This window comes from Orussus abietinus, unplaced genomic scaffold (assembly GCF_000612105.2).
Source record: "Orussus abietinus isolate OABI.00-Male unplaced genomic scaffold, Oabi_2.0 scaffold6, whole genome shotgun sequence".
Lineage (NCBI taxonomy): Eukaryota > Metazoa > Arthropoda > Insecta > Hymenoptera > Orussidae > Orussus > Orussus abietinus.
The window spans coordinates 995,479-1,013,070 of NW_019396002.1; the positions used below are offsets into that span (position 1 = coordinate 995,479).

Genomic DNA, 17,592 nt, shown 5'->3' on the forward strand with positions numbered 1-17,592 from the left:
AAAAAAAAAAAATAAAAGTAATCTACATCCTTCAAAGGCATCCGCCCTCGACGACATTAATATCAACAATTACTGTACGCTCATGAATTTCGCTCTTCAGCAACTATGAAGCCTTCGTGAATGCCTTTCAATTAATTGCCAAATAAACTGAACTTATGTACGGAATGGGGAATAATTCAATGTAAAATATCCCGCCGTGGACGTGGCTTTAGGTCGCCCTCTGCAGAATTGGAGGCGTTAAGGCGAAGTTGTAAATCACGTAGGAAACTCCGAAAGGACGTTCTCCCAGAGCTTGGAGCCATTTGCAAAGCGTAGTTCTCGGCTCCTAATTCAACCCGGCGGGGAGACTAGCCTCTTCTTTCTTTTCTTCTGTTTGGAGCTCCACCTTCAACCTTTCTCTTCTGGTGCCTCCTCGGCCTCTTCTGCCGGGCACGATGCGTCGTCTTTTTTTTTCAATCTCGTTGCGGACTGGTTGCGCCAGAACTCGCTTCTTCACGGTGTTTACGATCGTGAAACCCCTCACGAAATGGCGCCGCGAAAGAAGAAAAGACTCCGCGTAAAGCCCTGCAAAATGGCGGGAAGATTTCGGGAGATACCACTCCACAGCCCGATTTCTCTCGCGAGGAAATCTCCTATCTCCACGTTTCACGAGCGAGACTTCTAAGCGAGTAACCTTTCCCTGGCCCGAGATTGCCTGGAAACGTGAAATGGCGACAACAATCGGTAGCCCCGAAGAGGAAGCGCCCTCCGTGTCTGGCGAACGTATCATCAGGTTGCGTAACCTCTAGGAGTCGCCGAAGCGAGAGGCGAGGAGACGAAGAGGTGAATTTCGCGTATTTCAAAATTCTAAAGCCCCGGAGGAGTCACGAGGAAGGATCTATTCGCCCGAGGGATCGCTTCTTGAAACTCCTCCATGGAGGTAGAATTCTCCTTCTGGTCGAGGTAGTTCCCTAGGTGGCCCTCGAGAAGGTGGCAGCACCGTCCGGAAGGTGAAAGTCGTAAAGGCGAAAGAATGGGAAGGAGTGGTGGTGCACATATAGAGGGGCGAGAGGGCGCGGCTTGTCCAGACGCTTTCTGTCCTGCCGACGACGACGACCATGTCGCCGAAGTTGGTTTTCATCTTAGCGTCCTTTGCTCTCCTGCTAGGTAAGTACATATTAAATATCGCCTCGCAATTAGCGCCTCGATCCCCCGGAAAAAGAATAAGGAAAAGAAATGGAAAACAGCTCAAATAAACGCGGAGACTGCCGCGCGACATGTCTTGTGCAGCTCCGGGCGTTGAAGTCTCCGGAGTCTCCGCGCGAGCCCACGTGGGCTGTTCGCCCTTTGACGTCCCAATTTCGTTCCAAAAATGATCTACACAATTTTACCCTCATTTCCAATCCCTCCACCGTTTCCCTTTACTTACTAACGTGATTTGAAAGTCGCTGGAAATTAAATCCCACGAAAATCGAACCCGTGTCTCCGAAAGACCCGTATTTGACCTCTTGTTAATACCGAGTTTGATCGACACGTCTGCGTTTCGTTGGCTAGGAGAATATTAATGACTAAACGGTATATAGAAAATCAGGGTGTCAGTGAACCGCGTACATTTACGTCGACGCATGCCCGGTTATTAATAAATCTGCCGTTCTTTCTGGTGGCCATAAGCAGCAACCGGAAGCACGGCGGAAGTCGGCGCGCCAGTTGAGATCGATCGGCTCCGATCGATCGAGAGACGATCGAGTGACGTTGCACCCCGGAAGAACGAGTCCGGTACCGGTCACAGCCATATCGGGCGACACAAAAGGAGAACAAAGAACTTGCCGATTATCTTGCTACCGGTGCGCCGCGTCGCGACTACGGCCTAGAAATAAACGGCGTAAAAGAAACCCTGAAAAACCTAGCACAAACGAGCTAGAAAAGGAAACTCCGAACGAACAGTATCGATTCCCTCTCGCCAATTACAAGGGTCGTTTCCAAGCAATCCCTGAACTTGCAAACCCGCCCGGGACGTTCCGCCATTACCTCTCTTCCGTTTAAAAAGTAATCTCGAAAATAACCGCTACATTTACCACCTATAGTTACTCTGGGCACCTGCACGCGCCTTCCACATTTAAAATTACCCTTTGTAAGACTGAATAAAAGCGGCAACATTTTCCTGGAAAACGCACGAGTGAACGGGGAGGCCGCTTCGCGAAATTTCGATCGGCAATGTCCTTGCACGCACGCTCGGGCATGCGCAGAGGAAGAAATCGGAATGGAAAGGATCGAGGAGAACCTACTTTGGAGAACCACTGTCACTTTCCCCCCGTCGCCCTGACATTTCCAAGACTTTCTACTCTGACGAGAGTTCGGTGACCCTCGGCAGCCACCGCGCTCGGTGCCGCGATCGGTTCTCGCTTCGTAAAAAATCGCCCTTAAGTCCCCTTTCGAATTTTTCAATTTTTTGTTTTATTTTTCCCCTAGAACGAAATCCTATAAACTATTCCGCATCTATCTTCCAGGAGCGGTAACGGCGCAGGATGACGACGGCTCCGATGGGCTGGAAGCAAATGCCGAAGAGCTCTGCCAAGACCGGCCGGGTGACGAGTACTTCCGGTTGAACACGGAAGGTGACTGCCGCGACGTTGTGAGGTAACCTTAAGCTCTGCCGGATTTTCCCTGTGGAAGAAGAAAGAGAATCTTTATTTTGCCTCTTTTCGTTCTGCATTGATCAGCGACGTGCGTCATGGGTTAATTTTAACCCAGGTCGGCGCGACGAAGAGGTCGGCGTCGTCTCGATTCTGCAATGCAATCGCGATTAATCGGTAATGTCAGTGTCGTCACGGATAGTTTCCAAGGTCCTAGTGGCCGACGACCGACTTCGATCTCTAAGGATTAACGGTGAATCGCGTCGGGATTTCCTGCAGCGATCGCGGGTCGCTCTTTCCCGGAGTTCAAGGCGATCTGCTCTAAACAACGGGCCCGCCTCTATGGAAATGAGTCACGGATCGCGAGTTTCGATGGGCTCAAGGACTACGAGTTTCTCGAGACACGCGCGAGATCGGAGAGAAATACGGCTTGAAGCGTCTCGGCTGGTTAGGAATTTTTTCAAAGCCTCAGACGCGCAGACGGAGTAAAACATGGGTTACAGCTTTTTTACATTGTCTGGGGGCGTAAGAAAAATGTCTTGGCAAGAAACTCGAGGATGAGTCCCGCGCCAAGTGGACTCACTTGGGCGACCGAGTCTCTTTACCTGAATCGTGGGGGGAAATGCTCTCAGGGCGTTCGCGGGGTATTTTAGGGATTTTAGGGTTGCCTGGGAAGGCTATAATGTGGATTTAACCTGGCGCAAGCTAACGTAACCCAATCCATACAGGTGCGACAAAGCCACCGAGATCGGAGTGACGCGGCTCGCGACCGTAAGGTGTCCGACCGGTCTCGCCTTCGACATCGAACGGCAGACCTGCGACTGGAAGACCAACGTGAAGAACTGCGACCAGCTCGAGAGTAAGCCCTGCCCCAACCTCGCTAATTCTCACCTGCGCCTCCCTTCTCTTCCCCCAGGTGTACAAGGTCCGGCCTGAAGAAAATCACCTGTCCCAGCGGCTTGGCCTTTGATTTGGACAAACAGACCTGCGACTGGAAGGGCAAGGTCACCAACTGTGACAAGCTCGAGAGTAAGTCACGACCGGCAGGACTTCAGGGATGGTCCCGGGACCCCGGGACCTCGGGGGAGGTCTTCGGGGTCGCTGGACCTCCTAGGAGCCTGGCAAGGTCGAGGAGGACCCAAAGCCATCGTAGACTCGCGCCGTAGCACGCACCGCGACCACTAACCCTCCTCGTCGTCATCACTTCTCTAACCCTTTTCTCTAACCCGAGCCTCTCGGATACCTCCTCTAAATTCCAGTCTTCGAGAGTTCCAAAGTGTCACCGAACGACCAATCGAGCATCGTCGCTTCCGGGCGATGGATCTACCTAACAGAGTGAACGCAACCAACGAAGGTCCGCTTTCAAGCGGCGAAGATCATCCACCAGGTGGTCGCTCTTCGGGAGGTATTCGAGTCGTCCCTTGACCCCATCACCCGATAGATGAAAGTCCGAGTTTTAACGCGACTTCCCCTACATTCTCCCCACTTCTCACAGTAATTAATTATAACTTTTCCCCGCGCTTAACGCTAACACCCAAGTCGGTCATCAACGGTAACGCTTTGGTCCCCGATTGATTAGAGGTAGAAGTCTAACGATAGATTGCACGACCGCCTCGGGGCTGGGAACTAGATCTGCATGGGATCTGACGCAACTAGGGGTGCAGATGCAGCTGCAACATCTAGATTCGTAACTTCCTAATTCCTCCACGTGATATCTCTCGGTCCATCACTCTTCTGGCTCTCCGACGTCACTCGATGACAAGTACAGCCGACGCGATTCTCTGTTTCTTTCTTCACGCCGTGCGACCAATTTCACCGATGGCCTCTTGTCGCGCCGATTTCCCGTGCTTCATCTCGCTTAAATTACTCGTTATCACTTAATCAACGTCGCCGGTGAAATCGGTCGTCGATCCGCTCGAGCGGCGCTCTTTTTCCGAGCGTCTCGCTCTCGTTCCCACATTTGTTCGGTGAAATTCAAAGCCGGCGTACTCTTGCAGGTCCTCTCCGTGTTTCTTCACTCGTTCTCTACTCTCTCTCCTACTAATATTCGCTCTACTCGCTCGACCACAGTCAATGGACCATATGAGACTTCCACGACAATTAGCATCAGGGCGCACTAAAGCGCCCGCATTAATCCGTGGTTAATTCTTCAGTTTCGGCTTCGGAGTTAATCCCCGATTAAGGGGACGTGAAAGTGGCATCCGAGGAGTCAATCTTTCGTGAAACTTTTCTCCTTAAGGGGTGTACCGAGTGGTTTCAAACTTTACAACGCGAATACGAAGGATATAAGGAAGGTCCTGACACTAATGAAAATACAATTTTTCTTTTTAATTTGTTTATAGATATTTTAAATATTTCGTATAATAACTAAAATTGCATGGGTGTAGGAACCATCCTTATAGCCTTTGCATTCACTTTGTATATTCGGTAAATTCAATTCGAAGAAAAGTTTCATAAATGACTGACTCCTCGGATGCCGCTTTCAGGTCCCCTTAACGGCGGAATATCTCAGTTCCTCGTGACATACCTGGAAGAAATTTGGAACTTTCAGTGAGCAGCCTAGAGATAATAAAGGTTAAAAAAAGGAGGAAAAATCGGGTATAAGAAACGGAACAATTCACGCTATTTCCAAGTTCTCTGCCATCGGTGTCCAGAACTCCGCCCCCCAAAAAAAAGAAATAAAAAAAAATATATAAGTAAACGAGCTCGTCCTCGGGCGAGAGAGTGGGCCCTTCATTCAACTTCTGTACTCTTTCTCTTCACTTTCCGTCTCTCGCTGATGTTACTCATTCGCGACGTCGAGGTACGTCAAAACCGACGATCGGCGACCCTGACGAGCAGGTGATCGTACCTCGAGGTCCGCGTAAATTTAACAACAACGGGCGCGTGCGTCGTCGTGAGCCCACGAAGTACCCACGACAGAAAAAGAAAAAGAAAAAGGAAAAAAAAAAAGAGAACCCCCGATAAACCTCGACGAGGACGCCGACGAAGACCTTGAAATTTCCCCTCCGGCGACACGTAGTATCCTGATTGTCAATGAGAAAGAGCTACGTGTCCCACCTCGATTGACGATGACGGACTTTCGGTGCAGCTCCCCAACCCAAGAGCCGAGTCGCTAACAGTGTACAGTATATTCGCATCCCTGAATCGAAGGTGTAAATAGACTAGAAGTAAATGCCGGGCAGAGGCTATTTGTAATTCGGGCCTTGGACACACCTGGGTGGTCTCCGCTTTTGAGGGAAGATCCCGTTTACGAAGGCACCGGTGAACAATTTTCAGAGCCCCGCAAGGTCCTCCCGATCCTGAAGACCGACGAGCCGGTGTGCCCGGAGGGCAAGCTCTCCTGCGGTAACGGGGAGTGCGTAGACAAGGAGCTCTTCTGCAACGGCAAGCCCGACTGCAAGGACGAGTCCGACGAGAATGCCTGCAGTGAGTAGCGCCACCGAGTCCCAACCTGGGGGACAAATTAAGGAGATCACTAACCACCATGAGTCTCACTCCTAGAGCATGGCTTAACCAGAAATGTTATACCTTATTAGCTGTAGAGACCGACCCCAACCGGGCACCGGATTGCGACCCGACCCAGTGCGTGTTGCCTGATTGCTACTGCTCAGCGGACGGCACCAGGATCCCTGGAAACATCGAGCCTAGTCAGGTTCCCCAGATGATAACGATTACCTTCAATGGCGCCGTAAACGTGGACAACATCGACCTGTACGAGGAGGTCTTCAACGGTCAGCGGCAGAACCCGAACGGCTGCCAAATCAGAGGCACGTTCTTCGTGTCCCACAAGTACACCAACTACTCGGCGGTCCAGGACCTGCACCGCAAGGGCCACGAGATCTCGGTCTTCTCCCTGACTCACAAGGACGACCCTCAGTACTGGACCCAGGGAACGTACGACGACTGGCTGGCAGAGATGGCAGGAGCTAGGCTGATCATCGAGCGGTTCGCCAACATCACCGATGGGTCCATCATCGGGATGCGAGCTCCGTACCTCAGGGTGGGCGGCAACAAGCAGTTCGAGATGATGGCCGACCAGTTCTTCGTCTACGACGCCTCCATCACGGCATCCCTGGGACGAGTTCCGATCTGGCCTTACACCCTGTATTTCAGAATGCCTCATAAGTGCAACGGAAACGGCGGCAACTGCCCATCCAGGTCTCACCCGGTCTGGGAGATGGTGATGAACGAGTTGGACCGGAGAGACGATCCCACGTTTGATGAGTCCTTACCTGGCTGCCACATGGTGGACTCCTGCTCCAACGTCCAGACCGGAGAACAATTCGCCAGGCTCCTCAGGCACAATTTCAATAGGCACTACACCAGCAACAGGGCGCCCCTGGGTCTTCATTTCCACGCCTCTTGGCTGAAGAGCAAGAAGGAGTACAAGGAGGAGCTCATTAAGTTCATCGAGGAGATGCTGGCCAGGAGCGACGTCTACTTCGTCACGATGGTCCAGGTGAGTTGGATCTCCATCTCGCTTATCGAAAATCCTCTCTTCTCTTTCCGCACTCTCTAGAGAACACGCAACGCGCTACATCAGCTGTTACACAAAATCGAATCGCATGAAAGGGTTCTAACTCGAAGAACTATAAAACTGAATTTATCCCAATTACGAGGTATCCATATAAATGGCAATTGATTACAATAACACGGTTTTATAAAAAAGAAACATAGAAAAATGACCCAGGCCACTTTCGCAATCACCAGGGCGTTTTAAAATATAATAGGATATACTAAATCAGGTAAAATTATACGTATACATGTATGATACATTAAATCGGATCGCAGGTCATAAAATGGATGCAGACGCCGACGGAGTTGTCCGCGCTGAGGGATTTCCAGGACTGGAAGGAGACTTGCGACGAGAAGGGACAGCCCTACTGTTCTCTGCCGAATGCGTGTCCTTTGACTACCCGAGAGCTTCCTGGAGAGACTCTGCGCCTCTTCACGTGTATGGAGTGCCCCAACAATTACCCCTGGCTGTTGGACCCCACCGGGGATGGGTTCTCTGTCAGGAAGTAGAGTCAAAATGACTCTATCGAGGGCGTCCCTCTTCGTTTCTCCTCTTGCCAACCGAGTCTGACGTCCCTTGGTACAAGAAATGATCCCGGGTGCCACCCGACGCGAGATACCCTGGGAAGATCACCCTCGGGTATCCAGCTCTCCGGGACTAAGTACGGGGGAGAAGAGTATGCCGAAGACTTCACTTGTACATAAACACTTCCCTCCTCTTTGAAACGACCCCCCTTCGTCTCCTGCTTTCCCCCGGCGGTCTCGGTGACGCCTTTTCGACGCAGACTTAAATTCTACATGTCGAAAACAAATTCCCGCGACATTCTCTACTAGCGGTTAAGACGCGCGTCTGCTTAATGTTAAATTTGTCTTAAGACATTTTTCAATAAAACGATCACTTTTGACGACTACCCTGAGTTGCCTTCGATCACCCTTCATCAAAGAAAGTAAAGTGATTACAAGAGTCCTCCAGTGTCGGTACTTGGCTAACTAATTATATTTAACAATTCGAGTTCGATACAAAAAAACAAAAGTTCGGTTTTAGGTCCATTCATCGTCGAGTTCTGATAACGGTTGGAACAACCTTGTGTTGAGATAATCTATCTAAAATGTACACGGTCAGCGACTTCGCGATAGGTACACCTGTGCCTCCATTAAATATTCCTTGAAATTGTGTCACTCTAATGGTAATTGTTAGCCCTGATTTTGCATTTCGCTGTGCCTTCCTGGAACACGTTCCAAGTGGCTTTCGACTGTTACTGCGTCGCGCTACAAATGTCAGGAATTTAAAAAGTCGATGGAGAGATCGACTCCACATAAATGCGAATCGCGAGCTCATCAATGTCGTTCCCTTTGTTAAGATAAGCGCCGATCGCGTGAATGCGTCGAGCTTTCTATCAAGTCCTTCGAAGATGAATCTTCTAAGAGTAAGAATAAAGAAGGGGAAGATAAATCTTCAATCTTATTTCGACTCCATAGGACTGGAATCATCTTCACTGCATCTTTAATGAGACGCTAAGCGAGGTAAATGCTAAGAGACGCCAGAGTCTTTAAGTCGACACCAGGTTGCTGGGGTCATATACCGAGGTAACTGCAGAGGATGAAGGCGATGCAGATACTCAGAACAATCAGGATAACCACCAGCCAGAAAGGTAATGTGTCTGAATCGAAAAGAAAATGTATTTTAGGTGGATCGTTGAAAGTCTTTGCACATAGTTGGAACAAGAAATAGAAAGTACTCTGAGAAAGACTCGTGTCACTTACGTCTAAAAGGTATACTGTGTATACAGATTCGGTTGTCAACAGAGATGCTGACAACGGCAGCTTCCGAATTACTGGTGATGGCTGGTCCATCCAGTTTTGTAGGAAGGAACTCCAAACCCGTTACAAACATACTGTGCGCACCAGATACATGGAATGCTTTCTGCAAGCTGAATGCCACAAAGATGTCGACACTTCCTGAGAACATGGTTCCAACGGCCACAAACTTGCCATTGTCCGAAACTGCTAAGGCAGACAAAGTTTCTTTGAACGGCGCAGATTTGACAATGCTTCCCGTGTCTGTGCTCCATAACTGCAGGAAACTGGGATTCTTCGCAACCGTAGCATTTGATAATATAAATAGTTGTGTCTTCGACTTATCCTCGGAGTGTTGGAAGCGACACCTTTTGTACATATATTTTGCACCATTCGGAGGGCTCCACGTGAGCTCTTTGTCTTTCTTGCCTGAAGCTATGCCCCATAAAAAGGCTTTACCATCTTTGGCAATACTCACAAGAAGATTCTTTTGTGGACTGAAATCCATATCGTCGATCTCTTTTGAATGTGCCTGAATATCGTGAACTTTCGTGAGTTGTGGAAATTTCCACAATCTTATATGACCGTCCGTACCTCCGGTTGCCATAAACGAACCGTTCGAACTCACTCGAACAATCCTTTGTAAAGACTCTCCTTCTCTGTAAGTAAATAATCCTTTATGTCTAGCTTACCATCTTTAACAGTAATCAGAAAAATAGTATATCTCACCCAAAGTCAGTTTGTATGCTGTCAGCTGGCTTGACAATTAACTGCAATCTTTTGCATTTGACATTGGAATTATTATCCTTCACGTCTTCCGTCCTCTCACGGTTCACGATATTCTCTTTAGTCTCTGAACTTTCTTCCTTCCTCCTTTGTCTAACCCCATCTCTATTTGAAGTCGTCCCTCTTAGTAATTCCCCGTTTTCCACAGAAACAACCTTAGTATTAACGCTGTACAGTTGACAGTGATTCTCCTGTCCCGCGGCAATCCAAGTCCTTTTGCCGTCGCTGTGTGACGCACAATTCATAACCACACTGGGTCCAGTTTCATGCCTCGTAACTTCTTCGGCAACAAACTGACTTCCGTCGTGTGACAATTCGAATATCTCCTGCGAACAGATTAAAAAGACCATATTAGCATCTGATCTCTAAACTCAACTTTCCGCAGCGATTTTGTTTAAGCCATGTCCGAGCCACATGGAGTTCGGACATTCTTGGAATCGGAATCAATATTGCACTATCATGAACCCGAAGCTATTTAAAGACCAAACTGAGCTACAAACGACGAGGTTAGGTTCCAGGAGCCTTACAAATCCATTGGCGACTCCCGTTTTGGAGGATCCCCCGCCACCTCCGACGACGACGTGCCTGCTGGTCAACATCTGGATGGTGTAAAGGGGAAAATTGACCCTGGCCAGCAGGCCACCCTTACTCCTCCTCGAGGGCATCGTCAACGGGACCTAAAATATTCAAACTGTAATTAATTTATCTCTAAACGGACCTCTGACCCGCTAACCTATTCTCACGTGACGGATGGCATACCTGGGGAACGTGGAAATCACTGTGCCCTTCACTTGGGGAAATTTACCGAGTTCCCTCCATAGAAAGAATATATTCGACTGAGCCGGTCGCAGGACTGCGGGACAGAGAGAGAGAAAATAGGCAATCGCAGAAGTGACATACACGGCAGCTCCTTTCATCTTGAGGCCACCGTTCGCAGGCCGAGGAGAAGCGACGATTGGCTGGGAATATTTGACAGCTGATCGCAGCGCTATCTAGTTCGATTAAACACGTGGCAAGGTTACTAGAATTTCTGACAATTACATTTTGCTACATTTTCACCCTTTTTCATCACCCTGCTGTGCATTCTGTGCACCACATCCTCAATTCACGTCGATTTTAAAATCGTCGAGAAGCAGATTCCTCGCATAACCTCAAATCTCTGTGATAACGTCTTGACACGTCGAGCACTAGTTTGAAATCGCTGTATCAATTCGCGGGCACTAGGAAGTGTGGGTAATGTTCGCACTATTGCAACTTGATTCGCTGCACGAAAGGCACAAGCGGTAAAACAAAGTAGTGATTGGTTTCCAAAGAATTGGAGAACTTCAATTGGTTTAAAAAATCGGAACATCCGGCTGCGACAATATGGCCAGCCGAGTCGACCACATGAGTTCTTTACATTTGTGTCTTTGCTGATGAAATATTTAAACGTTTTTCATTGTATCGTAGATGGTCAGCATGAGTCAGGTGCATTGACAATTTTAATCTCAATTAATAGGACAACGAGCGTTAATTAAGATATGGGTACGGGTTTATAAGAAAAAATATTGTTATATCACCAAGGATAGAGTGCCATGTGAAGGTTCTTTTGGATTCGAAATTGCAGTATGAAATAATTCCTTGGATCGGCACACCATAGAAAGTCATTTCACATGATCCAATGGCTGCTATAGAACTGGCAAGTGAAATTCTAAATGAAATTAATACAGATTTATGAACGTTCTTTGAATAATTTAAGTTTCATGTAAATGTGTTTCGCAGAATGACGAACATGGTCTTGGAACCGACGGGACTCATGATGGAAAAGAATTCTTTAAGTGCGTGCCTCACAATACGATATTTACCGATATCAAGGAGTGTTACACGATTCCTGTAAGTATATAAGTACATGTGTATGATGTGTTTCTTTAAAATCATTGAGAAGTTATTTCTTATTAAAGGTTAACGAACAAGAGAAAGAAACCACCGATAACTATGGAAATATAGAGAGCTCGGTTATCGTCGGTACCGTAGGGCCTATGTGTATAAAAGGAAGCCTTGAGTCCATATGCGGGAAATACCGGGGAATTCAAGGCCACCATAATTCATGTTATCTTGATGCAACGTTATTTAGTATGTTTGCATTTACCAGCGTGTTTGATAATTTATTGTTCAGGTAATCTATTATTTTGATAGTAGGAATGACTGGCGATAGATACTTTGATTCGATTAATTTATACGTTAACGTATAGGCCATCGAACGAGAATGATTGTCCTGAATACGAAGAGGTTCAAAAAGTACTCCGTGAGGAGATAGTCAATCCGCTACGAAAGAACAGATTTGTGAGTGCAGACAGAGTTATGAAGCTGAGAACGCTTCTGGAAAATCTGTCATCTATTTCCGGCTTGACTAGCGAAGAAAAAGGTGAGTTTGTGAAATATGAAACACGAAATTTGAACAGGGATATTACAAGATTGCATTTTAGATCCCGAAGAATTCCTAACATCCCTGGTGGCTCAGATATTAAAAGCCGAGCCATTCTTGAAATTAAGTTCTGGTCTGGACGCGTATCATTATCAACTTTTTGTGGAAAAGGATAATCACTTAAATCTACCTACTGTTCAGCAGCTACTGGAACAAAGTTTCTTCACTAGCAACATTCTACTAAAAGAGGTCCCCTCGTGTCTCATAATTCTAATGCCACGTTTTGGAAAATCCTTTAAAATGTACTCCAAGATACAACCCACATTGCTACTCGATGTAACAGATATCATCGAAGACTGTTGAGTACTATTACAAATTTGACTCAAATTTAACGCAGTGAATTTGCTTGTAACTTGAAATTAACATATGTCTGTTTCAGCACCGAGACAATGTACGAAATGTGGAAGGCTAGCGAATCTGGAATGCAAAGAGTGTTACGGTCAGTGCGGTATAGGACTGGAGAGCATCGCCTTTTGTTCACCATGCCTGGAACAAGTAAACTTCATATTTAAAAATAAATATTTATATACTTATCCATAAAAATTAAATGATTTAAAAAATTTTAGATGCATCGTAACGATCGAAGAACCAGTCATCAACCAAAGAAGCTTACAGTACCACTGGAGTTTTCAATCCTTCAAGAACACTGTCCAGTTCCTCGGTTGTATTTAGAACTGACAGCTGTGGTCTGCATCGAGACATCTCATTACGTCTCTTTCGTAAAATGTGGGTCCGGTTCCGAAGCACCTTGGTGTTTCTTTGACTCCATGGCGGATAGGAAAGGTATTCCTTTTATTTCAGCTATCAATTTATACTTTTTGAAATTGTTAATAATATTTAAGCTGATATAATTATACGAGATCCACTCATGACAGTAACCAGGCATTGGCGAATAAAAATCTATTTTATTTAATTGGAAGAGAAAATTTACTGATACATTACGCTAGCTTGAAACAGTTGAATTAATTGTAAGTTGGAAACACTTATGACTTTTATTGTGTTTAGGAGAACAAAATGGTTATAACATTCCGGAAATGGTTCCTTGTCCAGACTTTCCATATTGGCTTAGTGAAGAAGGTGCAAGCTACCTTACGAATCTAACCGATGATCGTCATCTACCAGAACATGCCAAACGACTGCTTTGCGACGCTTACATGTGCATGTATCAATCTCCGGATGTAATGATGTACAAATAATTTTAACTAGTTAGGTAAGTTTGTGTTAATACGCTTGCATCTGATTAACTCCTGTACATACTTTAAAGATGAATTTGCAAGACGATAAGATGGGAAAAGTGCTAAACTTTATAAGCATTCGTGTTCTGGCACCCTGTGCATAATCAGCTTTTTTTAGGAACTCCTTCCTAATCTAAAGCAATTATAAAGTTTATTCACTTTTAAACGAATCTTTTCATTAATCGAAAAATCGCTTTTGTGCGTTCACGCGGCCACTCCTTTAAAAAAGCGACCTCAATCGATTCATCGGTTCAGAAATATGTTCGCAATGCTTGTAGATCCGAGTCACTGTAAATTACAATACCGATAAATACTCTCACTACTTTGATCAAATTCCTTTTGTTATATATCTGAATAACAATATGTTCATTTTCTATGGTTGCTGTCTAAATGTTTAATGACTATGTATGTTACTTAGCAAAACAAATCGTACTCATCTCTGGGTACATATTTAAATCTCCTGAATAACATCGTACATAGCTCAAACATTACTCAAAAGTCCATTATAACTATTTATTCTCCTAGGATTGAAACATAGACAGTCAGGTTGCCCTATAATTAAACTCTCTCCGCTTTCATTCCGTTATTAATTATCGAAGAACTTTTATTAAGTGACGTGACTTTTATTAAGTTCAAATAAGTATAATAATTTCTCTTCGACGGAATCTTTTGAGGGAAATGTTGAAATTTCGAAGGAACAGCGAAGGATAGATCACTCTTACACAATGTGTCGCGAAATTCGACGAAAGCTTACAATTTTACATTATTGAGATCAATTAATAGAATTATTGAATCTTGACAAGATCACAAATCGTAAAGCTTAGATTCCATTTAGACCTACTACGCAAACCATTAATACGGTCAACTAAAAGGAGACACTTTGAATGTCACGATAGAATCATCATACACAATACGATAATTAATATTTAGTAAAATCGAAAGGAATCTATATCACTAATATATCTGCTCACTCAGTAGACTAACCGAAACGTAGACTTTGCCTTTACGGACATAGTCTGTATATACATCTACATAGCTGTATATGAGCACTTTAATTTTTAGTTATTGACAGAGTGAATTCCTAGTTAATGTTAAGTAAAAAAAAAATTACTTTCCGCGTACTGGAGCCTTCCACTCTTAACACTGTTGTATAGCTCTGTGTCCAATGATGCAGGAATAACTAAATGTAAATACTCAACGAGATTTAAAGCTATCCGTTAACTTAAATGTCGTTAATTAGACTTTTCTTACGTACAATAGAAACTAGATATATTCTCATGGTCAGTCATATAGGATTTCACGTGTTTTGATTTTAATTAACGTATCATTAATTCTAAAACAGAAGCAGGCTTCGAAAGAGCTTTCATGATATCGTCATCTACTCTTAACAGTAATACTATTTCTTCTATATGCTTGGTCGTATATTAAATGAAATCGTTTGAGGATCATGTAACCACATGACTTAATTTGATACACTTGAACGGGAAAGAAAAGAATTTTTTGTACATCCTTTCGAAATTTGCACCTTTACCCGAATCTGCTATGCCTTTTGATTTTACCCCATCGGGTTGTGTACAATTATCTAATTTAGTTCTTGAAGTCGTCCCTGAAGAAATACTCTTAACGGAAAATAGTGTTTATGTGCATAAATCGGGAGGAGTTAATAATACATAAACGAAAAGTTGAGCTTTGAGCTATTTAACGGGGCAGAAGGGAATTCTTGACACTTCAGTATTGATCTTCGTCGTCTTCATCCATTGTAAAGTCGCTACCGACGCCTGAATCTAAGATATACAGGGGGCTGCGACAAAATGAAACAATTATCCTTTCTAAATAATTAAGACATTATCTCAGACAGATATTCCATGCTCTAACAGCTTCGATAACCTTTGTTTTTGACGTCAGGACTTACTTTATTGCTCTGCATGTAAAAAATACGATTCTCTTGAGCTTCTTGTTGTAAAAGAAGTAATTGAACGACCATAAGCACCCATCTTCTCCGAAAGGATCTGAAGCCAGGTCGGGATTGTAACTAGAGGATTAAATATTGAAATCTTAGTGAAACTCAGGTGTATGTAATGTTACGAATCATCGATGTACATGGATTTCGGGAGGTCTTGCCTGTAAATGTCACATTCGTTCAATTGTATCTCATCCTCGACTGCAGCCCAGAGTGCAGAGCGTAGAGTACGATAATGATCTCCTGCCGTAGCACTGAGATTACTATCCACCGAGTTCATTACCCATTGTAGACTGGGCTCTTTACTGAATTCATGGCTCTTAGCATCGGAGAAATCATAGTCAGGATGAAACGCTGAGTTCAAGGTAGCAATCAGATAGAATAGGGTCTTACGACTTATTGTGTCGCACAAGGGCCCATCCTCGTCACCAGACGTGCTGCGACTGAAATGTCGTCAACATTGCATGTTTGATTAAAATGTTTATCAGTGGTCAAACTGTGACTGTGTCGAGACAACCAGGATGTGCATTTTATTATATCTGTTCATATTAAGAGCCAGTGAATATGTTAAGACATATCATTATACCTAAAATAGCTCTGTGCCGGTGATGCTCCAAGACATGTCTGTGGAGGTGATAAGGCTTGCAGATCATGTGGAGTGACTCCCTGTTCTGCGTTAAAGCGCTTGTAAAGTTGCTTGTCGCCACCAGCCATCTTGCAGGAGTAGCTCTCGATTCTAAAACGTTTAATTCCAATTCAAACGACCATTTTTTCTCCGCATACCGGCGAACTCCTTACCTTCCTATTATCTTACTGTCCCCGGTCTCTATAGACAAGGCACTGTTAATGGCCTCAAAGCGTGTACTTTCGAGCAGCTTCATGGTGTCCCTTGAATCGTTACTTCTTCTCCTTTTTCCCCTGATATTCTCTTTCAATGCCGAACGGCCTTTCACTTAGTGTAGACCTGAGTGTTCAACACCGGTTAACTGAGCGCTTCCATACTTCAGGATTTCCCAAAGACTGCCCGACTGCTCTAAACCTTCTACCCGTACCAAGTGTACGAGTACCCGCAGTTAGCCGTTCAACAGCAACGAAATATCAAAAAGTTTCTACCCCTTGGACTGTTCGATTCTTTATACATGCTTTTCGAGTATATAAAGATTCCTTTCCTCTTCGAGTGGACGAAATTAATCGCGGACGTTGTAGAGTTTTCCTCGGTACCACACTTGCAGTACATTACAGATCACTAATAAACTGTGTTTAAGAGATAAACACCTAGGCAGGCTCTGCGAAGATAACTCTGAAACTGCTTCTTTTCTGCCTGATATTAATTAGTATTCGACTGCGTTAATATTGACGATACACCGACGCTCTATCGGTAATCCTAACGAGATAGTTTGACGGTTCTTTGAAAAGTCACTACAGGGTTGGGACTACAGTCAACGCAACAGTGCACCCTGTAGCAAAACTGCTGCAACCACTTCCAGCTTCTCGAAATAAACTAGCTTTACAGAAGGGAAGAGAGAAAGAAACGGACAGGAAGACACAGGGATTCAGGCTCCTTCGGAGACGAATCAGTTTCGTCCACTGCTACAGAGAACAATCCATAATCGCGAACATTGTTACTGGTTAGTGTAATTAATAATTTTTACAAAACACTCGAGGAGGGTGCGGGCCAGCACCGACGCAACACCTTCCTCCAAGGACGAAGAAATCTTGACCTCTATGTCTCAATTCTTCACTGTTCAATTCACTGGTTGGGTCACTCACAACGCAACATGAATCGCATTGGGCGGCTGTGCGCAGTTCGGCAATATCGCTCGTGATATTGCACCCAAAAAAAAAACAAACACCCGTCCTAACTCCAGTGGCGAGTGCGGACTTTTGAGTTCTTTCTTCACTCCGTTATGTTTTGTCCGTGTCAAGAGTGGAGGGAACTGTAATGACGCTGCAGCTGATTACAAGATGGCGTTATCCTCCGTCAAGCCAGAGAAAGTCAGAGTATCTAGAGCGCAAATTATGCTTATAAAATGTACGACACGAGCGCCGCTTGTATCGAGGATGTTTTTGACAGAGATGAATTGGAAGATTGCTCACGGGCAGGATCGTGCGAACACATCCTGTGCTGCCCTCTGGTTTCGTACGTTAGCTTTCACCGTTTTTTGCCCCCAAGGGCGGCGCAACGAATTTCTGATAGGAGCTCGCGCACTCGCGATGGCG

At 45.3% G+C, this 17,592-nt stretch overlaps 4 protein-coding genes across 4 annotated transcripts; 2 read left to right on the forward strand and 2 right to left on the reverse strand.

The window, feature by feature from the left end:
* Positions 1 to 1,088: 1,088 nt before the first annotated feature.
* LOC105694248 lies at positions 1,089 to 7,980 on the forward strand. The gene is made up of 6 exons (XM_012414733.1): positions 1,089 to 1,146; positions 2,487 to 2,616; positions 3,341 to 3,471; positions 5,892 to 6,041; positions 6,152 to 7,074; positions 7,407 to 7,980. The coding sequence occupies exons 1-6, from the start codon at positions 1,098 to 1,100 to the stop codon at positions 7,638 to 7,640; spliced, it is 1,617 nt and encodes a 538-aa protein (XP_012270156.1). The 5' UTR covers positions 1,089 to 1,097; the 3' UTR covers positions 7,641 to 7,980.
* A 129-nt stretch (positions 7,981 to 8,109) lies between these two features.
* Positions 8,110 to 10,650, reverse strand: LOC105694249 (prolactin regulatory element-binding protein). Its single transcript, XM_012414734.1, has 5 exons — positions 10,473 to 10,650; positions 10,241 to 10,390; positions 9,657 to 10,039; positions 8,895 to 9,586; positions 8,110 to 8,791 (listed from the first exon to the last, which is right to left on the reverse strand). Exons 2-5 carry the CDS (start codon positions 10,376 to 10,378, stop codon positions 8,706 to 8,708), a joined length of 1,299 nt encoding a protein of 432 aa, XP_012270157.1. The 5' UTR covers positions 10,379 to 10,390; positions 10,473 to 10,650; the 3' UTR covers positions 8,110 to 8,705.
* Positions 10,651 to 11,077: 427 nt separating this feature from the next.
* LOC105694245 (ubiquitin carboxyl-terminal hydrolase CYLD) lies at positions 11,078 to 14,639 on the forward strand. Its single transcript, XM_012414728.1, has 8 exons — positions 11,078 to 11,391; positions 11,475 to 11,585; positions 11,654 to 11,868; positions 11,945 to 12,117; positions 12,179 to 12,475; positions 12,557 to 12,672; positions 12,744 to 12,960; positions 13,183 to 14,639. The coding sequence occupies exons 1-8, from the start codon at positions 11,374 to 11,376 to the stop codon at positions 13,371 to 13,373; spliced, it is 1,338 nt and encodes a 445-aa protein (XP_012270151.1). The 5' UTR covers positions 11,078 to 11,373; the 3' UTR covers positions 13,374 to 14,639.
* LOC105694246 (repressor of RNA polymerase III transcription MAF1 homolog) lies at positions 13,991 to 17,343 on the reverse strand. The gene is made up of 5 exons (XM_012414729.2): positions 16,171 to 17,343; positions 15,959 to 16,108; positions 15,534 to 15,815; positions 15,325 to 15,444; positions 13,991 to 15,213 (listed from the first exon to the last, which is right to left on the reverse strand). The coding sequence occupies exons 1-5, from the start codon at positions 16,251 to 16,253 to the stop codon at positions 15,141 to 15,143; spliced, it is 708 nt and encodes a 235-aa protein (XP_012270152.1). The 5' UTR covers positions 16,254 to 17,343; the 3' UTR covers positions 13,991 to 15,140.
* Between the last annotated feature and the right edge of the window lie 249 nt (positions 17,344 to 17,592).

Bases quoted from the DNA above. Each gene is read 5' to 3' on its own strand.
- LOC105694248 (XM_012414733.1), top strand. From the start codon at position 1,098: ATGTCGCCGAAGTTGGTTTTCATCTTAGCGTCCTTTGCTCTCCTGCTA. The intron at 2,617-3,340 runs GTAACCTTAAGC...CAATCCATACAG, and splicing joins GACTGCCGCGACGTTGTGAG to GTGCGACAAAGCCACCGAGA. The intron at 3,472-5,891 runs GTAAGCCCTGCC...AACAATTTTCAG, and splicing joins GAACTGCGACCAGCTCGAGA to AGCCCCGCAAGGTCCTCCCG.
- LOC105694249 (XM_012414734.1), bottom strand. From the start codon at position 10,378: ATGCCCTCGAGGAGGAGTAAGGGTGGCCTGCTGGCCAGGGTCAATTTT. The intron at 10,040-10,240 runs GTAAGGCTCCTG...ATCTGTTCGCAG, and splicing joins CGGGAGTCGCCAATGGATTT to GAGATATTCGAATTGTCACA. The intron at 8,792-8,894 runs GTAAGTGACACG...TTTTCGATTCAG, and splicing joins ACACAGTATACCTTTTAGAC to ACACATTACCTTTCTGGCTG.
- LOC105694245 (XM_012414728.1), top strand. The intron at 12,476-12,556 runs GTTGAGTACTAT...TGTCTGTTTCAG, and splicing joins AACAGATATCATCGAAGACT to CACCGAGACAATGTACGAAA. The intron at 12,673-12,743 runs GTAAACTTCATA...AAAAAATTTTAG, and splicing joins GTTCACCATGCCTGGAACAA to ATGCATCGTAACGATCGAAG.
- LOC105694246 (XM_012414729.2), bottom strand. From the start codon at position 16,253: ATGAAGCTGCTCGAAAGTACACGCTTTGAGGCCATTAACAGTGCCTTG. The intron at 16,109-16,170 runs GTAAGGAGTTCG...TAAACGTTTTAG, and splicing joins GACAGTAAGATAATAGGAAG to AATCGAGAGCTACTCCTGCA. The intron at 15,816-15,958 runs GTATAATGATAT...ACGACATTTCAG, and splicing joins CCGGCACAGAGCTATTTTAG to TCGCAGCACGTCTGGTGACG.